This window comes from Giraffa tippelskirchi, chromosome 9, assembly GCF_054371585.1.
Source record: "Giraffa tippelskirchi isolate mGirTip1 chromosome 9, T2T-mGirTip1v1.2.pri, whole genome shotgun sequence".
NCBI classification, from domain to species: domain Eukaryota; kingdom Metazoa; phylum Chordata; class Mammalia; order Artiodactyla; family Giraffidae; genus Giraffa; species Giraffa tippelskirchi.
In genome coordinates this window covers 154,730,253-154,755,332 of record NC_137283.1, presented here as the reverse complement: position 1 = coordinate 154,755,332, position 25,080 = coordinate 154,730,253, and the positions used below count along the sequence as shown (strand labels likewise).

The 25,080-nt window shown below is 47.2% G+C and overlaps 1 protein-coding gene and 1 long non-coding RNA gene across 43 annotated transcripts in view; one reads left to right on the top strand and one right to left on the bottom strand.

Moving 5' to 3' along the window:
• TIAM2 (TIAM Rac1 associated GEF 2) overlaps positions 1-25,080 on the bottom strand; it is a 230,158-nt gene that overhangs the window by 18,633 nt on the left and 186,445 nt on the right. For all 42 annotated transcript variants that reach the window (XM_081529173.1, XM_081529179.1, XM_081529192.1 and 39 more), the window contains one exon: positions 380-559. In XM_081529173.1, the coding sequence (XP_081385299.1) occupies positions 380-559 (180 nt within the window). The remainder of the gene's footprint in view (positions 1-379; positions 560-25,080) is intronic.
• On the top strand, positions 213-9,554 carry LOC145521135 (uncharacterized). The gene is made up of 3 exons (XR_014065161.1): positions 213-5,392; positions 8,275-8,800; positions 9,511-9,554. It is a non-coding gene; the product is annotated as an uncharacterized LOC145521135 (long non-coding RNA).

The following is a 25,080-nucleotide window of genomic DNA, read 5'->3' as shown; positions in this document are numbered from 1 at the left end:
CTGGGGCCCATGCCAGCAGCCGCTTGTGAACACGCTGCTCCCTGGTTCCTCATCACCTAAAGTGATCTCCATCCCCCTTTCCCTAAACCAGTGCAGGCTCCCTTCCCACAGATTGCAAACGACAAACTAGAACATCTGTTTCCATAGTGAAAGCTACCTTGGTAACAAAATGAGCGGGGAGTCTAAATTCTGCAAGCCCGCTCAGCTCCTCCACCCTCTTCGCCCTCCCCGGCAGCAATTTGCCACTTCGAGGAGCAGGCATCTCCCTGGTGAGTGGCAGGGTCCTGGGTAGATACAACAGGAGCCCCTGCCAACATATAGCCATACAGCTGGCCGTCACAGGAAGGGTGCAGGGAATAACAACGGCATCTTCCATTACCTTCACATAGGACTTCTCTGTGTCCATGAGCTCCTGGATGACTTTTCGGAGGCGATCTGCATCAGAGAGGTGGCGAGCCAGTGGCCTCGGAGGAGGGTCCTGACCGTCCCTTGGTCCTTCCATGCTGCTGGTCTGGGTATCGTTAAAATTCCTGCACAGTGCAGTGATCTGCTCAGCACTCTGGGAGAGGACAAGAGGCACAGGACGTTCTCCATCATTATCAGCCGCCCATCAAGGACACGGAGGCTCTCTTCGCCCAGCGCCCTCTTGGGAGCCTCATGGGACATTTATCAGAGGCATCCAGCTTCGGTCATCTCAAACCCTGCTGGCTACCATTCAAGGTTCTGGTTGTGAAGATACTAACTTACACTTGTTCAGTACTTACCCATGACGCTTTTTCACTTTCACAGAAGCTGTGTGACAGACGCTTCTTTAGTGTTGAGACTAGAGAATAAAGCCCAGAGCTAACCCTCTGCAATACACTTGAGGCTGCTCTACATTCAAGGTCAAGGCTATGTGAGAGCACCATGCAGACAGACTCCTTTGGTCCACTCTGTCCCCTCAATGGTTGACCGAATGGAGCTCAGTCACCCACACTAAACAGCCCTGGGAAACCCAGGAAAGGGACAGCAGAGTCAGGAAGGAATGGAGCTTGGAGTGCTGCCCCCAAATCCGCCCCCCCGCCCCCGGAGTTATGTAGCCTTGAGCCAAGTCCCAGTGTGAGGAGTTAAAGTGTGAGCTGCTGCCTCTGCTAGGAATGGGAGTAGAGGTCAGGTCATATAGGAAAGACAAGGCCCCCACCCTGATGGGGTACAGAGCCCACCAGAGGGCACAGGTGGGAAGCAAGCGATACAGCAAAGCCTGCTGAGGTCCATGGGAACGTTCAAGGAGGAGGGAACTTGGAGCATGTTCTCAGCAGGAAGGAGCCATGTGCCAAACCCAGGACATGCGGGAAGAAAGGCTTCTCATTCCAGGACATGGGAAGAGAATCACACAGATTAAAACACGAGGAGGAGGTGGAATGTATGCAAGGATGAACAGCCTTCTATAAAAGTTCCTGCTTGGGTTTAAGCGCAGCATGCAAAGCCTTCTCTGGGAGAACCCATTTGTATATTTCTGCCAGAGGCTAGTGGTTTAAAGTCTCAAATGTATCTCCACCTATATGCCACCACCACTCTGGAAAATCATCAGATTACACACAAAATATCTTTTTTACTTCTCTTTCTTTCCATTCCTCCAACACACAAGATTCAGCCCAACTTACCACCCACCAGCCTGGCAACTAGTCAAGGGCAGGATCCTGCCTTTCTTTCTCATCACCCCCAGGGGCTCAGTGTTGAGTCCACCTCTTTTGGCACTGATGTTATTATTGGGTAACAAAGCAACTTAGTCCTAATACACATGGTCAATATCCATCCATCCTTAACAGCTCAACTAAAACTCTTTCTTCAGCATAAATGTCGCCGTGCCCAATCTCCATCACTATCTCAGGTAAAAAGGTGAACTAGTCAGAAGCACCTCTTCATTCTCACTGAGTTCATTTTCTTTGCTTGGATATTTCAGAACACTAACAACTCACATATGCATACAGGTCAACCTCAGTGGCCAATTTGTTATAAAAACTGTCACCTGACCCACTGAAGTGACTCAAAGTAACAGCAGGACACCTGCTCTCCCTTCTTCTCTGCTTCGCTATTCTACACCCACCTCCCCCCAAAACAGTGTCTTTATATGATGGAAACAGACAATCAACATTGACACACAGCACTGATCTTCTGGCTAGATTTTCAACTAAATCCGGTGGGAACCAACCGAGGACCGGCTCTGTCTCCAGAGAAACAGAAACCAGCCCCTGCACAAGAAGATAAGACTTGCCAAGGTAAGAAATGCCGGAGCTCAGCCTACAGCAGACGGGAAACCAGTACAAGCTTGTGTGGAACCAACGAGAAATGTGACATCCGTGAAATGAATGAGCGCACCATGCTGAAACAGGTTGTCTGGAAGGCTTCAGTGAAGAGTGGATTATAAGTGATCCTGGAAGGAACATGTTCCAAGGGAGAACCAAGCCAAAGGCACGAGGAAGAACGAGCCCAGTAATGTGCAGAGCCCAACTCAAGGCGGGGGTGAAAGCCAGGCCCCCTCAGATGTCTATGAGGAGAACACCCAGACTGCTGGCCTCTTTCAAGTAATCACTTCTCTCGTATTTTGACATTAGTCTTGGTGCAAAAGTTAAATTAACCAAGCAGCAGATACTAAGCCTCCAACCAGACACATCAACACATCTGAGGTAATTTACTTCTAAAATAGTTACAGCGTGTATGTGTAAGCACTAATGATTCTCCATGGATATAGACAGCACCCCGTGTTTCTGTCCTTAACTATAACACAAGCATATTGCTGGCAACACCTGTCAGAAGAGGTTCACATTCAGGGTAAACAAAGAACAAGAAAACAGACAAGCAAAACGGTCCTGATAAACCTATTTGCAGGGCGGGAATAGAGATGCAGATACAGAGAACAGACTCGTGGGCACAGCGGAGCAAGGAGAGGGTGAGATGAACTGAGAGAGGAGCGCCGAGACACACACATTAACATATAGAAAACAGAAAGCTGAAGGGAAGTTGCTGTATAACACAGGCAGCCCAGTCCGGGACTCTGTGCTGACCCAGTAGAGTAGGAGAGAGAGGGGAGTGGGAGGGAGATTCAAGAGGGTGGGGACACGTCATATACTTAAGGCTGATTCATGCTGTTGTATGGCAGATGCCAACACAATATTGTAAAGTAATTATCCTCCAATTAAAAATCAATTTTAAAAGAAAAAAAACAGACGTGGACCTTAAGGCACTGATTAGGATGCAACTTGATCTCTCAAAATGTCTCCTATCGTGTTTGAAACAACCAGATCTCAAGGTTATTGAAGAAACTTCTAACTGCTCGGTCATGCCCCCAGAAGCCTAATGACACAGCAAAGTCAAACAGAGCAGTGCACCCAAAAGGCAGTTTTGAAAAGGAAATGGCAACCCACTCCAGTATTCTTGCCTGGATAATTCCATGCACAGAGGAGCCTGGCAGGCTAGAAAGTCCATAGGGTCGCACAGAGTTGGACATGACTGAAGTGACTTAGCATAGCATAGCACGTAAGAAATACTCATGGCTGGACCAAATGAATCAGAATATTTGGGGCTCCAGGTAGGAGTATTTTTTTAAAGCTCCTCGAGTGATGCTGATGTGTGACTGGCATGAGAACTACCGGTCTACCCATTAGTAGAGCGAGCGTTCTGCTTGCAGCTCCTGGGAGGATCACGCTGCCCCAAGGGTCTGCACTGAAGGATGGCCATGTAAAGGGTGTGTGGACCAAGCTCACAAGATAAGAGGAAAGAGATCAAACCTGTGACCTTGGTGTTCTGGGTCTGGCTCCACTAACAGCTGAACAGCCCAAGATGATATTACTGAGACTCTCAAGTTCACTTATTTGAAATCTCTATACTGCTATTTGCACCACAAGCTCTGACAATACAATTTTGCAACCCTGAAAAATAACAGTTTTGAGGGCTGTAGAATCCACATTAATAGCTCGCATATACCGTAAAAAATAAGATCTGACAAAATGCACCATAAGTGAAATGGCAGCTGGTGAGACTGCAGCTTTCCTTGCTGGGATGTCGAAAATCACACCTAACAATGCAGTGTTAAAATTACGAGATTTTAAAAATAAAGTATCTTGCCATCTTAGAAAATCAGAATTCATTTTAAGAATACTTCTGGTAAGTCTAAGTTGGAAAAGCGAATGTTAGCTGAGAGTTTCATAGAAAATGTACTTCTGAAGATACCACAATGAAGTGCTACAAAGTCATCTCAGGTATCGTCTAGGGAAGTCATGTACGGATGTGAGTTGGACCATCAATAAGGCTGAGCGCCAAAGAACTGATGCTTTCAAATTGTGGTGCTGGAGAAGACTCTTGAGAGTCCCTTGGCCAGCAAGGAGATCAAATCAGTCAATCCTAAAGGAAATCAGTCCTGAATATTCATCGGAAGGCCTGATGCTGAAGCTTCAATACTTTGGCCACCGGATGTGAAGCACCGACTCATTGGAAAAGACCCTGATGCTGGGAAAGATTGAGGGCAGGAGGAGAAGGGGACGACAGAGAATGAGGTGGTTGGACAGCATTACCGACTCAATGAACATGAATTTGAGCAAACTCTGGGAGACGGTGAAGGACAGGGAAGCCTAGCGTGCTGCAGTCCTTGGGGTCATGAAGAGTCGGACACAACTTAGCAACTGAACAACAAAGGGAAGGCTGGGAGTATTCTCTGGGATCAAAAGGAGGCTGAGCCACTCAAAGGGGAAGGATTACTACAACTGTAGATCGTATCTGAAAGTGTCTCCTGGTTGGTTATATTTCATTTCCTCTGTTCTCAGCAACAGTTATAAAATCAAACTGTTAAAAGGTAGGATTCTGGGTGAATTTGATGAGCAGTTTCTAGCAAGAGCGACTACTTCAGTTGGGGTATTTTCACAGGTACACGTGGTGATGGAAGTGGAAAGCTCAGACAAGATGGAGAGGAGCCGAGTTCTAGCCCTGGCTCTGCCCCGAGTCCTCCAAGCGTGGGGGCGGGCGGCATTTCTGTCTTCAATTTCCTTAATGATGAAAGAGAAGAAGTATTACACCTTGCCCATCAAGTAACCCCTCCAATTGCCAGTTGGGCCAAGGAGGAAAGGGAACTCACATTTGTTGAGCACTTGCTGTATGCAGGTGGGGAGGGACTCTCACACAACTCACAGGCATTGGGTCTTCAGCATGTGACGCACTGAGACGACAGCTGAAGGGTGGGGGGTGGGGGACAGGACCTTGATGGCACAGGACCTGCATCCTCTCGAGCTGTCTGCACAGTGCTGGCTGCTCCCGGAGTATCAGGCAGATCACGGGCAAAACACACTTGCTCCTCCGGTGGCCTCTGCCCACCATGCAGTCAGGGCTCTCCCGGCCCCAGGAGAATCCGACCACACCCCAGGCATAACCAGGATGCAGCCACACGCCTCTGGGAGGTCACCTCTGCTCCCCTACATCTGCACACAATGGTGATTTCTGGTAGGCTGGGCCCCACTCCCCTCCACCCCCAGGAATTCTGCCTTGAAAGTAGAGACAGATGTTCACACATCAGGGCTGGGCGTGCATGTGGATTCAGTAGCTGGACAGTGTGTGCTTGTTCAGAACAACAAAAAAAAGAACACTGGACTTTGAAACTCACTCTAGTGTTGTCTAGTATTCTCTGGGGCTTCTCTGATAGCTCAGTTGGTAAAGAATCCACCTGCAATGCAGGAGACCCCCGGGTTCAGTTCCTGGGTTGGGAAGATCTGCTAGAGAAGAGATAGGCTACCCACTCCAGTATTCTTGGACTTCCCTTGTGGCTAAGCTGGTAAAGAAGCCACCTGCAATGGGGGGAGACCTGGGTTCGATCCCTGGGTTGGGAAGATCCCCTGGAGAAGGGAAAGGCTACTGACTCCATTGTTCTGGCCTGGAGAATTCCATGGACTCTGTAGTCCATGGGGTCACAAAGAGTCAGACATGACTGAGCAACTTTCACTTCACTAGTATTCTCCAGTTCATAGTGATCAATAAGACCTTCCCTAGTGGCTCAGTGGTAAAGAATCTGCCTGCCAATGCGGGAGACTTGGTTGGGAAGATCCCCTGGAGTACCAAATGGCACCCCACTCCAGTATTCTTGACTGGGAAATCCCATGGACAGAGGAGCCTGGAGGACTACAGACCATGGGGTTGCAAAACAGACACGACTGAGCAACTGAACAACAGTGATCAATGCTAAGAACCTTGGGTTCATCGGGGGCCTTGCCTTTTATAAGAGAGCATGAAACTGATCTTTTGTTTATGAATTCACTTTTAAAATTTAATGAAAAGTTCCCCCTAAAACTATGTTGTATAAAAAAGTAGTGATATTGACACCCATAAAAATTTTTTTTTAGGGTTTTTAAGGTTTCACTAAGCTGATCCCTGCTTGAAAGAAATGGTAAAGAGTCTGCCTGCAATGTGGGGGACCGGGGTTCAATCCCTGGATCTGGAAGATCCCCTGGAGAAGGGAATGGCAACCCATTCCAGTATTCTTGCCTAGAGAATTCCACGGACAGACAATGAGGTCACCAAGTGTCAGACACGACTGAGCACTAAACAGCAAACATAAATAAGGAACTAGAAAAGGGAATGGCAACCCACTCCAATATTCTTGCCTGGAGAATTTCATGGACAGAAGAGCCTGGTGGGCTACAGTCCATGGGGTCACAGACAGTTGGACACGACAGAGTGCTAACATACACAGATAGGTAAGGAACACCTCAGTCAGGACCTCTCAATTAAGTCGCTCTTCTCTGTTTGCAACAAAAACCAAAGAGTAACTATGTGAGGTGATGGGTGTGTTAATTTGGCCGTGCTAATCATCACATCATATATCAAATTCAGTTGCACACCTTACATACATATAATTTTTAATTGTCAACTATACCTTGATAAAATTGGGGAGGGGAGACAGCTAAAACAGTTATCCTTGGTTTGGGGTCTTAAATGTGTGAATAAGGACACTTGCTAGCCTGGATTAGCACTGTGATGTGTGTTGTTTTTTTTTTTGAGGAGCCCCATTTCTTGGGAGCAGCAATAAAACTGCTCAGGGTAACCAAGTGCCCTGCCCCTAGATTCTCTTTGGAGGAAGGCAGAGGCCAAGCCTCTTTCTCAAACAAGCTTGAATCCTATCGGTGCCCTTTTTAACCTTCATCCAGCTCAATGCTTTTCATCCAAAGCATTAGTGCTCCTCCTGGCCTCAATTAGTTAAGATCAGCTCCCACCCCCACCCCCCCAACCCTCGGGCATAACCACTGATGTCTGCTTTGCTCTTGTTTGAAGACATTACTACCCGAGGCTTTTCCATTTCCCTGTGGGTTTTGAAACCTAAGATGGGATAAGTACATCACGTTATCCAGAACTATTCCAGGACAACGACTATGGTTTCATTCTGTTGTTCAGTCACTAAATCAGTCGTGTCCGACTCTTTACGACCCCATGTACTGCAGCACGTCAGGCTTCCTTTTCCTTCATTATCTCCCGGAGTCCGCACAAACTCATGTCCATCAAGATGCCATCCAACCATCTCATCCTCTGTTGTCCCCTTCTCCTCTTGCCTTCAATCTTTCCCAGCATCAGGGTCCTTTCAAATGAGTCAGCTCTTTGTATCAGGTGGCCAAAGTATTGGAGCTTCAGCTTCCGCATCAGTCCTTCCAATGAATATTCAGGACTGATTTCCTTTAGGATCCATGAAATTTCACTGCCCTGCGCCTTGCCAGTGGCTGAGCTCCACCCCACCTTTCCAGGCTCAGTTTTCAATCCTGTCCTCATTTAGAGGCTTCAGGTACCACAAACTCATTTGTCAAAGGCATCTGTTTGTATGACTTAGACTCCAAAAACACTTCCAGCTGAAGAAAAAAGGTCTAAAGGTGCTACGTAATTTGGGGAATAGTTCATAGGGAAGTACTCCAAGGTGAATGACAACACAGGCAGTGTGCTTCACTTTTGAAGGCCTGGTTCAGAGGAAAAGGAGGTTAACTGCAGGGGAAAATCAGTAACAGATACAGTCAAGACCTGCACCTAAACAGGAGGACACCTCATGCTGCTTGGTTAACTGGTCACACACAATGTGATCAATTTGGCAGACCCCAGCTGCCACGCACGTCCACCTCTCCCTCCAACCGTACAGATCAGCTCTATGCTGGGCCACTGACGTGGACCTAAATCCTAGTCAGGGTCACTCCCGCAGAGTCTCATCCTGCCTGCCTGCTAAGTCGCTTCAGTTGTGTCCAATTCTTTGCGACTCTATAGACTGTAGCCCCCCAGGCTCCTCTGTCCATGGGCTTCTCCAGGCAAGAATACTGGAGTGGGTTGCCATGCCCTCCTCCAGGGAGAGTCTCATCCTACCAGAACACTAAGCAGAAGAACCAGAGGTTCTTCTACAGTCCCTCGAAAGAATGTTGGAAAAAATAAAAAGCTATCAGCCCTGGGTAAATCACCAGTGGTCCTTGGGGACAGACAGCCCAGGCCTGGAAAGGCGTGGCTGTGTGGTGCATGCTCAATGCGCTCATACAGATGTCCTGGTTCACTGTCTGGAGCATGGGTGGTTGCATCAGTAAATCATCTCAGAGTGCAGCTAGGCAGTCAACTGTCCCAGCCCAGCAAACCAGTTAAATCAGAAATGCTCCCCTTGATGGAAAAAAAAAAAATCTGAAAATAGTACAGAGGACTTTTCAGCTTTAATCCACTGAAGTCTCTAACTTACAGAAAGATCTGACATTAATCCCAAATGCTCTCAGCAGAGGGAACCCAGAAGCAATGCTGATGGACAGAGACAGACAATGGACCCCAGGTGAGCTGGGTCCCCCATGGGCAGGTCCAATCACAGACACCCTGTGCCACCCCACCTCTGCCAGGTCAGGATTCCAGGGCTACACTCTGCTCCAAGCTCAGAGGCGGCTGGCAGGGCTCACAGGCTGGGGCAAGAGGGTAGTCCAGTCCAGTCTAGCCTAGGGAGGGTCTCAGCAGAGGGGGAGGGAGAAAAGGGAGAAGGAAGGTCGTATTCAGCACTGTGGCAGGGTGAAGAGAGATGGTTATTTTTATATTTGGGGACAATCATTCACTTTATGGGGCTTCCAAGGTGGCATTAATGGTAAAGAACCCACTTGCCACAGCAGGAGATGAGATTCGGGTTTGATCCCTGGATCAGGAAGATCCCCTGGAGGAGGGCATGGCAACCCCCTCCAGTATTCCTGCCTGGAGAATCCCCATGGACAGAGGAGCCTGGTGGGCTAGGGTCCATGGGGCCCCAAAGAGTCAGACACGACTGAAGCGACTTAGCACAGCACATTCACTTTATAGTGATACAATCCTTGGATTAAAAACTCAAGAGAAATGACCTGCTATTTTCTTGCACTTCTCAAAATGATACAAAAAGGATAAGAAAATGCTCACAATCTTTATTTCTACACTAGAGAGTTCTATTTCCAAAGGCAGAATAATTGAAAAACATAAAATTAAATGTAAATGTGTCAGATGAGTGTTCTTGTTTTATATTGAAAGGTAAAAGAATTAACCTAAATAAATGATGGTGCAAAAAAAAAAAATGAAATCTATGCAGCAGTTACCAATGACGGGAAGGATTGACATCTGTAGACCAAAAGAGGACATGATTTACTGGAAAGGGAAGAAGGTAAGTCTGCATTTTTTAAAGTAACTTTTTATGTAATCTACTACATGGCAACCCACCCCAGTATTCTTGACTGGAAAATTCCACAGAGAGAGGAGCCTTCTGGGCTGCAGTTCATGGGGCACAGAATCGGACACAACTGAGCACCACATATAAACATACGTGTGTGAATTTTGTTAATGGAAAAATATAGGTCATAATGGAGAAGGAAATGGCAACGCACTTCAGTACTCTTGCCTGGATAATCCCATGGACAGAGGAGCCCGGCGGGCTACAATCCATGGATGGGGTCACAAAAAGTCGAACACAACTGAGTGACTAACCACACACACACGCACGCGCGCGCACACACACACACACAGGTCATAAATTCAGTGGTTAACACTGCATTTCAACTTATTTTAATCTCTCTCTTATCTACATTTTCTCATTTCCTAAAACTGGTTTAATTTTTTAAAGAAATTTCTTAATGGAATCCTTTCCTGATGCTTTATAAAAGTGATTTAAGGCAGACGCGGGCTGAAAAGCATTCCGTTTCTAGGAGGACGCAGTGATGGAAAGACTGACCCAGTCCCTGAACTCAGGGCGCCCAGAGTTCGGCTGGGAAGACAATCTGGGAGTGAATCAGTCAAGAGCAATTGGTACCCAACGCGGAGTGGGGTCTATGGGAACAGAACAGGGCGGCCTTCTCTGGTCGGAGCAAGGTCGGGGAAGGCCAAGGTAGAAGCCAGGATGACCTCAAGGAAAACAAAGTCAACTACACTAAGCAAAGCTCGGGGCTGAGGAGGGTGCCAGGAACTGAAGGCCAGTCCAGCCATGGCCCACGGCCGAGTCACATCACGCAGGGAGACGTGGCAGGAGCCAGAGGCGGGGGCCTTGCTGTCGGGGGACCGGGGGGCAGAGGAGACCCACTTGGAGCGTGTGCAAGGGGTCCTGACGTGGCCACCCCTGCCACCTTCTGGGCACATACCCTGCAGCAGGCGGCAAGGTGAGGGGCCTAGATGGTGTCAGAGAGGGTCACCTGAGCTCAGCCCTACCTGAGTGCAAAGCTCCCACCAAGGGCCTCAGCACACGCTCTGGGTGATGCTTTCTGAGACAGTTACTTCTTCCGAGATTGGAGTCTTAAACCCATAGGCCCTGGGTGACCACCATGGGCATGGCCATCCCCAGCACTGATTAACTCCTCCCTGACCCAGTTTGCTCACCTGTAAATCAGGGGTCATGTTTCACAGGGTCGTTGAGAGGATTCCAGGATGTAAAGCTTGTAAAAATACTTAGCACAGGGCAAGGAATCCACAGAGGCTGGGCCTCCATAGAGTTCTAACAGACACAGGGAGTTTAACTTTCTAAGTTCTGTTATTTTTACAAACGCAGGAGGAGAAACTTCCTCTGAGTTCCCTGAAGGGAGGGCCAGAAAAATCAAATGGCTTATCTGTTAACTTTTTACTGAGCTCCTCCTCCATGCCATGCTCGGCTCTTAGGTGCTGGAGATGAAGCCTGAACACAAGAGAGGAAACCCTTGACCTTCACACAAGAGGAAGGGCAGAGAGAGGTGACAAGGACTCGATAGGTGACAAAAAGTGGAACCCACAGCGTCTGGACAGAGGCAGAGGGCCCTGCAGAAAAACAAAAGTTGAAAGTGTTAGTTGCACAGTCCTGTCTGACTCTTTTGTGACCACATGGACTGAAGCCCACCAGGCTCCTCTGTCCATGGGATTCTCCAGGCAGGAATACTGGAGTGGGTTACCATGCCTTCCTCCAGGGGATCTTCCTAACCCAGGGATCAAACCTGGGTCTCCCTCATGGTAGGCAGATTCTTTACCATCTGAGCCACCAGGGAAGCCTGGAGAAAACCAAACCAGGGAGGCCATGGAGGGCCAGCGGGCCGGGCTGCCGCTTAAGTGGGCAGAGGAGGAGATGAACTTCACCTTCAAAGACCAGAGGGAGGGAGGGAGTGGCTGACCAGCAGGAAGAGCAGCCTTTGAGAAGGCAGAGAGCGTCCGCGTGGCACGTGTGTACCGAGGGGTAAGGGCCTGTCCTCAGGCGGCACACCCCGGGAAAGGCAGGTCCGATCCCTGCACCCGGAGGTGGGGAAGCGCCCCGCGTGCGGCTACGGGGCTCCCAGGCCAGAGTCACCCCCTCGGGGAGGGAGCTGCCGATCCAGAGCCTCTGTGCAACAGGCCTGCTGCCTGCCTTCTGCTCAGTTTCCTTATTTAAAACTGGAGTTTGATTTGAATTCAGGAACGAAAAAGATGCACGTTCTCTCAGCCAAGGATGCTTCAAGGGGCAGGGCAGCATTTCGACACAGCCAGGCGCTTCTCTCACATAAAATATTGGGTGTTTCAATATCGCTTACGTATTGGGTTGGGCAAAAAATTTTGGAAAGCCTAAACGGACTTTTTGGCCAACCCAATAATTTACAAAAAAAAAAAAAACAAAAACGGTTCATCCTATCCAATAGATTGTATGCCAAGTACTGTGTTCTCTCCTTCCCATTTCTCACCCAGAGAGATAAGGCTTACTTGTGATGTATAGTTAAACCTGTCCATCAAGGAAGATTCATGGGGGCCAGAAATTTTCCTTCACTTCTGAGTGCAAAGATGGTAAAGTCTCCTACATACGAACCTCCCAGCTGAGACGTTCAAAGAGGCGAATATGCATCTAGTTCCGGCAAGGAACCAGAGCCTGTGCCATCGACGTCCCGTGTGAGTGACATTGCAGCTGGCCCTCCGTCTCCTATTGCTGACGATCCTTCAGCTCTACCATCTCCCACCTCCTCTCCCTCCAGCAGTCAGTAACTCTTCTTGCCTGTTCATTCGATGTCAGCCCCTGTTTACCAGCCATTGTACTGTACTGCTGAACTTTTCAAGGTACTGTACTGTAAGATTAAAAATGCTTTACTTTTTGTGTTTGTTTTTTTATGCATTCTTTGGGTGAAAGGTATTATAAGCCTATTATAGTACAGTGTGTGCGTGCTATTTCACTTCAGTCGTGTCCGACTCTTTGCAACCCTACGGACTGTAGTGTCAGGCTCCTCTGTCCATGGGGTTCTCCAGGCAGGAATACTGGAGTGGGATGCCATTTATTATAGTCCAGTACTATATATATACTATATATAGTCAACTATATATACTGTGCTGCTACTGCTACTGCTAAGTCACCTCAGTCGTGTCCAACTCTGTGCGACCCCAGAGATGGCAGCCCACCAGGCTCCGCCGTCCCTGGGATTCTAGAGGCAAGAACACTGTATATAGTACTATATAGCCAACTGTGTTAGTCGGGTACCTAGACTAACTCTGTTGGATTTAAGAACATGCTCTTGGAATGGAAGTCATTCATATGTCAGGGGCTTGACTGCAAAGAGACTGCAATGACCTCACTCTGAAACAACAGGTGAGCTGAGAGCAGATCAGCAAAGCAGGGGTCAGCAAACCTTCAGGCCAAACCTGGCCTGCCCGCTGCCTCTGAGGATCAAGTTTTATTAGCACTCAGCCTTGCTCCTTCCTCTGCCTGTGGTCGATGGCTGCTTCCACACTGAGATGCAGAGGTCAATAGCTGCCAGAGCCTAGAATACTTACTACTTGGCCCTTGACAGGAAAAGTCTGCCAATCCCTGATATAGAGAGATGAGTCCAATCGAGGAAGAGTCCTCTTCTGAAATCAGGTCTGAATTCAAACTTGAAAAAATCCTCTCAAACTTTATTCTACATTTTCAGTGAGTAAACTAAAATGTATATTTTTAAAATGACTTCTACATGGCAATTTTCTATAGACTCCAAATAACACCTTAACTCTCATAAGATAAAAACTGTCTTGCATAATATGCTTTCAACTGTGTCAAAAACCAAGCAAAACAACACCTGCATGCTCACCTGGCTCAGATCCGGCTTAGAAAAATGACTCAGATTCTCTTCAACAGTTTTTGCTTTCTTTTGTGTGGCTTTTTGATGGATAGGAGAATTCAGTCTGCTTTTCCTGTGACTTGGGGCATTAAAGCCTATATTTCATTTCTTTCTACGATTTTACCATTTAACATTCATTCTAAATATGTTTGTCTAATTCAAGAAGTCTCTCAACCCCTATCTTTCAACTCATTTTTGGGGAAAACACACACTTGCCTATGACTTATCCGTCAACACCCCCCTTGCCCACTTTCCCAACCAGAGATATTTATCTCAGGTCTTAGCTCCCTCTTAATTCTCTTCCCTTTATTTTCTCTCACAGCCTACTTTTGTTCTGATAATCACATAAATTCATTTAAACTTGTATGTTTACAGTAACTCTCCCTCTAGTGGTTAATGTTTTCATTGAACACTATTATTCTAGTTGGTTTTGTTTACTGATGATTTTTCCAAACCCAACATTTCTATTCAAGAGTTGCGTCTCTAACTTTATTCCTGGCCATTGATAATATATTACTGAGTATTTTTTGCAGCAAAGGTCTTTAAGTGCTACATATTCCAAGAATTTACTGAGCTGAGATTTTTTTCTATCTTCATCACTGTATTTAAAGAGAAAATGTGTCAATAACAACACCAGTTGTAATCTAATTCTGCACAGACTAGAGCTTTGACAAATCTTTGTTAGCCTCTAGTTTCCTGGGCAGGCAGAGTCTCTACTATAAACAGAAGACTGAGGATGACACAGTTGAATCTGGAAGGGGACCCTGCACACTGCTGTTCAACAGCTCAGGCTGTGTCTGACTGCCACGGACAGCTCTGCCCAGCTACCCAAGCCTGGACTGTCCCCCAGCCAAGCCCTCTCTGTGGATTTCTAGTTGTAATCCACATGGGTCCCTGGTTGCCTCACCTAGAAAAGCAAAAAGCAGGGCAATACCTGCTCCCTAGCTGCAGACCAAGGCCCAGGAGCCGTTCTAAGATGGTCAGGAAGCCACAATTCAGTTGCTTCTATTACAGTTCCCTGATGACATTTCCTAGGCATCTTAGATCAGCTTCCTATTGTAGTGTTACATCTCAGCTGGCTCTAACTGGTTGGCCTGGTATACCTTTTTGTGGAACATAAGCCTGGGGCCTCCACACTCTCACAGACCCCTCTTATCTGTAGGGAAGTGGGGGTGCTGGGGGACTTCACAGAGCAAGGACCAATATTGTCATTTTGTAATCTGCCCTTCACTGCTCTATTTTCTTTTTTTTTACCACACTGTGTGGCATGTGGAATCTTAGTTCCCTGACCAGGGATCAAACCAGTGGCCCCTGTAGTAGAAGAACAGACCACCATTCTTTAATCATTGGACCACCAGGGAAGTTCCATGCACTTCATTGCTTTTAATTCATGTTACCCTGCCAATGTCCCAACTAGTCCTTTTATTAAATATCATTATTGTTGCCATATGATAATTTTATCTCAGGAAATATTTTTGTAGGAATCCACAAGATAGACACTGTTAGGACCTTTACTGCTGTTAAAAAGGCATTATTTTTTCCTGCAATGTTTCTCCCAACAGCAAAGAAAGACAGCAGGAAAAATAGCAAGTAAAGGAGAAGCAATTTATTGCATTTATTGTTTATTTACAAATAAACTGTTTCTTTTAACACTTTGAGGATGGGTTTTATTTTGGGTCTACATAAACTCTATAAGGAGTGAGCACCAATGGAAAAATCCAACATGAAAAGGCATGTTCAGATCAGGAAAGTTACAAATTACTGGAGAAATGTCCTCTAGGCTTTACTGATGAAAACAACTCAGTATTACTAGACCCTCTGCTTTACGCAGATATACCCAGGGTAGGAACTCTCAGCTACCAAGGCACTGAAGATTCAGGAAGAAATCACCGAACCAGCCCCGGGAGAGAAGAGGGTTTCTGTTTAGGTATAAGTGATCTTCTCACTGTACTTACATGTACCCTCACAATGTACTTTTAAAGGTTTTTTCCTAAAGACCAATATCTACTTTTTATATTGTATGATTTTAATGTTAAGGCTATTATACAGTGGAAGATTTTAAAACATGAATTTTATCTACTGAAATAATTTTTGGAGGTAAAAATATTCACATATGGCCTGCCCCTACTACAAAACCACACAGCAAATTATCAAACTAATTACTAGTCAGATGCAAATATCAGATACTAGTACTCGGAATTCTGGGACTTGAGAACTCTTCTGCAACAGATTTCAAATTTGCTGACATTAACAACTATGGGAATTTCATTGTAACTCTATGAAATAGAGTCTTTAAAAGCCAAAACCAAAAACAATATCAAAAATAACACATCTACACTGCTTAACCATGTTTGTAAATTAAGCCAAAGAACTAAAAAGTTGTGTCCGGATTTCTAATGTCATATCTGCAACTGAACAAATAGAGCTGCTCTGCTTTTAAATCTCTTGTATTTAAAGGCACTGTTATTTATCTGGTTTTCCCCTTTCATCTCTAATCAGCACCATTCCCCTTACTGGATGTGGCAGAAAGAACAGGCTTAAGAAAATGACAGAGCTGGGTATGAATGCTGAAACTGGACCTTCAGTTAACTTCTCCCATCTCAGTTCTCTCACAGTAAAAGGGGCTCGTGATATCTATCCAAGAGGGCTGCTGTGGAGAAAAGGGGTCTCAATGAGATGCTGTGTATAAAATTCACAGTACACGCGAAGAGCCAAGTTATCGCATGCCGCAGGCAGTCTGCAAAGTCATTTCACTTCCATGAACCTGTCATGGAAATATAATCCCATTTTTTTTTTTTTTCAGTGAATAAGGATATAAAGACTCAGGATGAAGCAGTTTTCCTAAAGCCCATGGACCAGGGAGATGGAGCCATTTTCCCTGCACTCAGAACCACCTCCTGCCTCGCCCATCAAGAGCAAGTCAAGAGATCAACCTCTGCTCTTCAAATGAGCTCAGCAGGGGATGGAATCCTGCTAGGGAATCCTCTTATTTTTCTTATGTATCCCACCCTCCTAAGGTGAACTGCAAACATGAGGTTCGGAATAGCCTTGGCCATGGGGATGATCAGTCAACTGAAGCTGACAGCAACCCTCAGCGATGGAGCAAGGAGGCCCGAGACCGGCAGCACGTGGGACCCTGCCCCGTGACCTTCTCCAGGAGGAACCGAGCCACGGCTGCCCCGATCGGACAGGCAGACAGGCCCATGAGCTGATTTGGGGGAATGAAGGAACCACTTTCCTGCCTGAATTTGGTGCAAATTATGGATTTGAAGGACCTTCTCTGGGCATTTCCACTTCATCACTGACAATCTTGCTGTGTCTATCAGAGCTGACACAGACGCACAGCAAACCGAGGTGGCCCCACTGCAGCTTCAGGAGGGGGCAGCCCGTCCCCTCCTCATACACCCCCCCACCCCCGCCACCCCAAAGGTCGGTGCCTTCTGACACTAATTTCCAATGACAGCAACTCCATGAGCTTTCATCAACCAGGACGCCCCGCACTCACTTATGAACACAGGTACAGACTTATGGAGAGAGGGTGAGGTGCTAGAATTTGTCTGAAACCTGCTACATCCCCTTTGTGCATAAAAAGGCCTAGATTTTCAGTTCTAACATTTGTCTGAAAATAACACTTGGAATTTGGTTTCCAAAAAGTTGTACACTTGGGGCAAAAAAAATAATAAAAATGTAAAAAAAAAAAAAATCAAAGTATTTGTTAAAATCCTGATAACCTTAATTGGGCACAAGTAATGATAGAACCATCTGTCTTGAGTGCACACAGGTACACACCTGTGTGGCCTTTTACTTGTAGTTTAAATTTTTTTTGCTGGATTTTAGCAATGTGATCATCCAGTCTGTTACATTACTCTGGATTGCTTCTTATTAACAGAGTCTCAAAATAATCATCTCATATGGAACAGTGCCCACCTCATACACATTTATCTGAGACTTTAGCACCAACCTATCCCTAAAATCCCTTGTAGCTCAGATGGTAGAGTATCTGCCTGCAGTGCAGGAGGCCCAGGTTCGATCCCTGGGTCAGGAAGATCCCCTGGAGAAGGGCATGGCAATCCACTTCAGTATTATTGCCTAGGGAATTCCATGGACAGAGGAGCCTGGTGGGCTAGAGTCCATGTAGTCAAAAAGAGTTGGACATGACTGAGCGACTACACTTTCATCTCTAAAATCTAGCCCTAAGTAACAGAAATGAAGTAATAACACAAAAGCTGGGACGATGTCCATGTTAACAAATGGTTTAGCAATTCTGATCAAACTTCTGGAAAATACAAGCTGGTAAATACAAAGTAACCAAAGCCACGCTTCCCTGGGGTGAGAACAGGTGAGGATACAGGGAAGGGGCGTACAGACAGACAGACAGACACTCGTGCAAAACCAAAAGACATCAGAGATGGTATGACTCTTATTCAATGTAAATATAAAACATTTCTGTATAACTGAATCACTTTGTTGTACACCTGAAGCTCACACAGCACAGTAAATCAACTATATTTCAATAACAAAACTTTTTTTAAAAGCTTCAGACATAGAAAATTGTTTTTAAATCTCACCTGAGATGACTGGTTTGATCATCAGTCTTGCCATCTTGGAAAATCATCTATAAAATCATGACATTCAACATCTCGCGAGGCTACTAGGAGGCAAGCAGAGGATGCCTGGCCTCACCCTGATGCCCAGAGCCCCCAGGCCATGTGGGGTGGGGGGGGGCAGGCTTTTCATCTGACTGTCCTTTGTCTTATGATTGAGTGAACCGAGAAGGCGATGGATTCTAGTCTCCAAAGCCAGCTCAAGACAGCTTGAGGGGAGGAAGACAGCAGGACTCCTCAAGCTATGCAACGCTGGTGGCTTCGAAGCTGTTGGCATGAAACCCTCAGCCTGCACAATGCCAGACCAGGACTTCCTAAGCAATTGCACAAAGGGTTTCCTCATCTGACGTCTGTCTTCTGCAAACTCTAGAGGACTTAGGTGACGGCCAAGGATTCGAGGGTGTGAAGGAGAGTGAGTCATGAGACTGAGGGAGGCACTGGAGGCTGAACAAGCAAAAAGAGGGAGAAGGAGGTGGCGATGTACAAAAGAACGGGAGGAAGAAAAGACGGGAAAAATTGAGGGCACCTGTAAAAACATACCTCCAGTTTTCTCCTGGTTCCTATATTAGTGACAAAAACACTTTTTTTTGGACATTTAATATATTTTTGTTTTGAAATAACGTGAGATTTGGGCTTCCCTGGTAGCTCAGTACTAAAGAACCCACCTGCCAATTTAGGAGATGCAGGTTCAATCCCTGGGCCGGGAAGATCCTCTGGAGAAGGAAATGGTGACCCACTCCAGTATACTTGCCTGGGAAATCCCACGGACAGAGGTTAATGGGGTCGCAAAGAGTCAGACACAACTAGAGACTAAGCAACAGCTAGCATGAGATTTACAAAAGAGTTGTCAAGGACAAACAGTTTCTGTCTTTCATTTGGTTTCCCCTAATGTTAACATCTTTTATGACACATACATTTTCTGCTGCCATGTTCCTCATGCTATTATCAAGAACAGCAGGAGACTGATTTACAAAATTAATAATCCCATCTTTGCTCGCAGCAGTTAAGAACTTGGGATAGAAGCCGCCAAAGACACAAACATCTGCTTGTGTGAAGGGCTCCCAGGCAGAGTCCCTCCCCAGCCCCTGACCTCCACGCCTTCAGCTGCCCAGCCTCAAGGACATGGCAAAGAAATCTTCTCAAAGAAGAGAGTACAGGGGAAATTGCCAAATGATTCGAAACAATTTCTCAGAACCTTTTTTTTTTTTCTTTAAAGTGAAAGCGATGACACCGTGGGGCTGGGACTTTATCAAAAGGTGAGAAATCTGCTATGAGTGATGAAAGGCACCAAAAAGCACTGAGTCTCAAATACACGGTCCCTGACCCAGCACAATCAGAGTGTTCACTCAACCACCATCTCCACGTACACAGAACAAGGAAGGACTAGCTCAGAGCTCTCAACAAGAGCTAACAGCCAAGAGCACCTTTGTGAAGGAGATTTTAGTAAAGGGATGAAAAAGCAGTGTGATGATACCCCTATTCCTGGGAGATATTAAAGATAAGATGGATAAAGATTCCCGATGCCCAAACAGTGGCCAGTCAAAATTAGATGATAATTGCGGCTGCTGCTCCTTCAAAAGAAAGGGAAGGAGAGTGCAGCAGTTGAGACCAGCTCCCCTGCTCGTGGAAGCAGCTGGGGTGATGCTCTCGAAAGAGACACCCACGAGCTGCCTGATCCCCCCCCAAACTGAGCATGTAAACCACTGCCTCCTGGCCCCTCAAGACAGCTGTTCATTTTACAACAATGAGTTTCACACAATTTTGCTTTGGAATCAAAATTTAAATGCATGCCCCCCCCATCACTGTTTTTTCCCACTAATTACATAAAATAAAACTTTTTGAAATGCTCCGACACCCAGCACATGATGTTACAGCCGGTAGGCATCTAGGGACAGCCACCCACTACCATCAACGTGGCTGCCTCGTCTCAACCTAGCGGCGCGTGCCATCCAGGGAGGGGCGGTCGTCCGTCTGACCTTCCTCAGTCTCTTGGCACATTGAGAGACTAGCGCGCCGAGAGCCCACCCCACACAACCAATCAGGCTTGAAGATGAAGACGAAATTCAAGTGCCACTTGATTATACAAGCACAGTGCTTGTCTTACTGTAGGCACTTGATATTCGATTCTGTAATGTCCACCGTGTTAAGTCAAGACAGAAGCTAGACGACTCAGATGTTCACTCCGAGGGCTTCCCTGGTAGCTCAGTGGTAAAGAACCAGTCTGCCTTGCAGGAGACATAGGTTTGATCCCTGGTCTGGGAAGATTCCACTTGCTATGGGACAGTTAAGGCCACGGGCCCCAACCAGTGAAGCCTGAGCGCCCTAGAGCCCGTGCTCCACAATGAGAAGCCAACGCAGTGAGAAGCCCACACCCCACAGCGGAGAGTAGCCTCCTCTTGCTGTATCTAGAGGAGAGCCCGAGCAGCCGTGGAGACCCAAAATAAATCAATACATAGAATCACGAACCCAGAGTTCATCAGTTCCTAAGGGGGGAATCCACAGATAAACGTCATAAGATCAGTGAGCTCCCTGGAATCATGGGTGACTTTTTACATACATGTCCAAGCAGTTTTCTAAGTGTCTATAGCTTTCAGCAGATTCTCCAATGGTCTGCTCTAAATAATTTCCTAAACAAAGAAAGAGAGGGAAAGCCTAGAGCAGATACGGGAATCAAGTCTGACCATCCCCCCATCTTCACTAACCATTACCTTAAATAACATCAATAACTGTTGCAAGACCCGAAGTCTCCAATATTCAGTCTAAGTGGGTTCTTCTAAAACTTCTTTTTCTTTTAAGCAGCTTTCTGTCTTCACGAGAAGAAAAGGCTGTCAAGCAAAAGACGGCTTTAGACCACACGTGTGGACAGAAAGACAGACCGGGATGGGTATCAGGGACTACAGACGCCTGGAGCCAGGATGGGCCGCCGAGACGGACAGACCCGCCCCTCAGCTGCACAGACGCAGGCATGAGATGACGGGTCTGAGGACAAAGGGACTTCAGTGTGAGACCAGCCCACGTCCAGGAGGCTCCCGCTGAGAATACAAGAGAGCCTACCAGTGGTGTTTACAGAGGTTAGGGATTGGCCTGAGAAACTCAGACTCCCTCCCTTCTTCTCTCCAAACAGCTAAGCTATACTCAAGTCTCCATAACTCCTTGTCTAATCTGGGAGGCTGAGAAAGAAAGTAAAGATGGAGAAAAGTAGCTAAATGCCAAAGAGGAGGAGGCTGGGAGCTGGAGGGAGGCTACAATTGCTACAACTTCTCCCAGGACGGTATCCAAAAGCACATGGCCCCTCCTCAACCAGCACCAACACAGGGAACTTGCCGCAGCCCTCCTGGACTCATCCAGGTGCCAGGATCAAGGGAGAGAAGAGACCTCGAGGAGCGGCCCGAGGCCCCTGTCCACCCCCGAGGTGGGGGTAGCTGGCAGGCTACTCTGTCTGCCTCGGAAGGACCAACACAGCCCTCTGCAATCTCACTGCGGAGAGCACGGAAGCAATATCACGGCCCTGCTGTTCCAAAGGGCAGGAGAAGGAAGGAGGTGCCTGGACCAGAATCCAGGGTGGTGGGTCGGTCATCAGCCTAAGACCAGGCTGCCCGTCCCTGCGGCCTCTGTCGTCAAGATCAACCCCGGGAGGCTGGGCCCAGGGGCGTCTTCAAGTCGCTTTCCTGTGAGTCATCGGCCTGCAGTGTGAGGCCACGTGTGTCATCACCCCATCAGCCCATGGATCCAGAGCCACATCCACCTGGCAGGCCCGACGGCACAGCGGGTGACTCAGCCGCTGCCACCCCAGCCCCCTCCTCTCTCCTCTTCCTTGTGTGACTCTGCAGATGCCTCACCATGACACCTTTTCCTTCTTTCCAGAAAAAAACAAAAAAAAACAAAAAAAAAACAGGATGAAACGGGAGAGCCTGGAGGGGAGGGAGAAAGTGGGGGACAGAGGCAGGAGGAAGGGGAGGCTGGGGGACAGCAGAGGAGCGAAGGGAGGCCCAGAGGGAAACTGAGTCAGAGTGCCCACAGGACCGCCCCCAACAATGCCAGGGCATGAGGGGGAGCGGCTGGGAGAGCCCCTGCACCTGCAGCTCTGCTGGAGCTCGGGGTCCCCACCTCACAGATGGAACCAGGAGAGCAGAGGAGGCCCCAGGCCTCCCTGAGCTGAGACCCGTGTCTTCGGGGGCCCCACACGCCCTGCTGCCTGCACGTGGCGCCTCACTTCGCTTGTGAGCGCAGGGCCCTGGGCTCACAAAGTACCCCGCAGCCAGCTCACAGCGTCCGGTGGGCCCCCCATCCCGGCCCAGGTTCCCAGCAGGGGCGTTCGGGCCGCTGGGCACTCGTTGGGCATCCCCCGGCTGGGAGCGGTCTCTGAGTCTCTGGCTCCAGGTGGCCCACAGCTCAGCCAGCAGTGACTGCCACTGGCCAAGGGGCTCTGTCCAGGGATGTGTTCCTGACGCAGACCCCTTGAGGACCCCAGCCCACCGCCGCGGGGAGGTGAAGGGAGAGGTCACCACCAGTGAGATCTCTTCTCCCACCGGACACGCCCTCCTGTCCCAGACTGGGACAGGCAGCAGCCCGCTCTGGGCACGACGCTGCCCAGCTCATGGTCATCATCCCTGGGCGATGCCCAGTGCCCAAGCATGGCCCCGGCACTGAAATCTGGTTTCCTTTCTTCCTTGCCTTCTCTCTTTTGACACTGTGGGTGGCATAGAACCCGGGCAGAGGGTGTGAATGATCCACGGCCACAAAGGGGTCAGCAATGTCCCTTCCGGCCACTCCCAGCAGAGACTCGGGATCTCCCGGGCATATCAGCCCAAATGATCAAGGACAGACCAAGAAGAGTGGGGGGCTAATATCCTGAAGCTAGGAAAATGGGAAATTCCAAAAAAAAAAAAAAAAAATCCAAGGAACTACAAAGAGATCAAAAGGCCTTGCAGAAGCCAATGAAAATGAACCTCAGTCATTTCAAACAAGTTCACCAACTTGCCACCAAAGTGCCTGCTGAAAGGAAGCAGGTGTTAGAAATGCAGAATGATGTGCTTGAGGGCTGATGGGAAACTCAGCTCAACTTTGATCCTTCTCAGCCTGAGTCCTCTGTGTCCTCGGCACCTCCCTCTGCCCTGAAGCGATGCTTCTCTTGCAAAGAGTGAACAGTCTGCTAGACCCTCTAAGCATCTCACACTCACTCCTGCTAAGGATAAAGGCAAACCTAACACACACCATTTTTATTCAGTCACTTGAACAACCCTTTAGAAAAGGTCATCAGTTCAAAACACTCTACCTAAGAAAATTAAGCTAAAGATGGGCAGGTTCTGTCTCCATGCAAGTGACAAAGAGCTAAGAGGACTCAATGGCCAAGGCCCTTGGTTTCCCATTCTTTTTTATCTCATGGGACAACTCAGCAGGCTTTGACCACAGACACTAACTTCAAGAAGACTCGGGAGGCAGCCCGGTGACTAAGTCTCGCATTCGATGAGTAGTGGGAAAGCATTCAGAGCATGCAAATATATGAACCAGTCAGGGAGGGGGACTGCTCGCCTAATAATCCCTCATGTCTGGGCTTCCAGTCATCTATGATCCTTTCTGCAACACAGGTTTGGGACTACTGTTATTTTTACTTACAGATGAAGACACACAGGCTTATTAGAAAGGCTGGGTACCTTGCCCCAGGGTACTAAAGCCTGGGGGCTCAGGACACAGATTCCAGTTTCCTACCATGAGATGAAGAGTTTTTGCCATTGTACCACTGACTGGCTACCTGGAGCTGAACCTCTGCGAAAGATAATTGTCTCACTAATCAGACCCCAAGTCATTTCTCAGGGACCAGTTTGCTTCAAAGATGCTACCTCTCTGTTCATGCTCCAGGAATTATGTCAGATGGCATGCATTTAGACATTGGTGTGTTTAGTTTCTGAAAAAGGATCACGATTACATTAATCTACTGAATAGCAGCCATGTGGAAAGACTGTTTATAAATAAATAAGTTCTATTTGTGCTTGACTTTTTAACCAAAGCATCTTACAACCAGGAGATCCTGAAATAACACAAGATACTCAGAGAAAGGTAAGAAAGACATATAATTAAAAATGCTGGAAAACAAATCATATGACCCACGAATCCTTTTCCTTTAGCTTCTTAGAGATGAAAGCTCTTAAAAGCAAATCATATGAGAAACTCAAAAGGTTAAGCTAAATTGGTGAGCAGGCATTAAATACTAAACGCAAGTTAAGATCATGCTGGGTACCAAAACCTAATCATCAGTGCATGGTCCTTTTTCTACCTTGAAAAACTAAACAGGACACAATATAAACTAAAGTGATTAAATTGCAAAGCACACAGCACACAGTTGTCAAGGCTCTATGTCTCCAGATTCTCAAAGCTCGCTGTACTACCAAAACAACGCCTACAAATTGCAAAAATAATCACTGCCAAAGCTACCCTAGGTGATTACATAAAATTCTTCTTTAAAGCTGAAAAAAATTATTTAATCATGAACAACGAAAGTAAAAACGCTGCTTACCTTGTAGAAAACAGGTTTCACCTTTCTGGATTTTCTTTCACAGCATTAAGCCTGATACAAGTATGCACAATGCTCCAAGAAAATTTGACAAAGCCTAAAATTATCTACTGTCTTCAAATTACCCTTCTCTCTTTTCAAACATCTTGTACAGAACAAATATTCAAAATTTCCCTAGGGCTTTCTGATATCTTTATATTTCAAAAAGACAGGACTATTATTTCAGACATCCACTTAGAGACCTATGCAACCCTGGAAAGAGAGAGGACAAATTGACAATGCCACCAAATAACAACTATCTGAGAATTCTCTTATCCGGCGCTATAACGAGTGCTTGAAGATTATTGCCAGGATCGCTTCCAGAAAGAAAGGCTTATCTTCTCTGCCTAACAGCCTTGAAACATTTCAGAGTAAAAATCAACTTTCA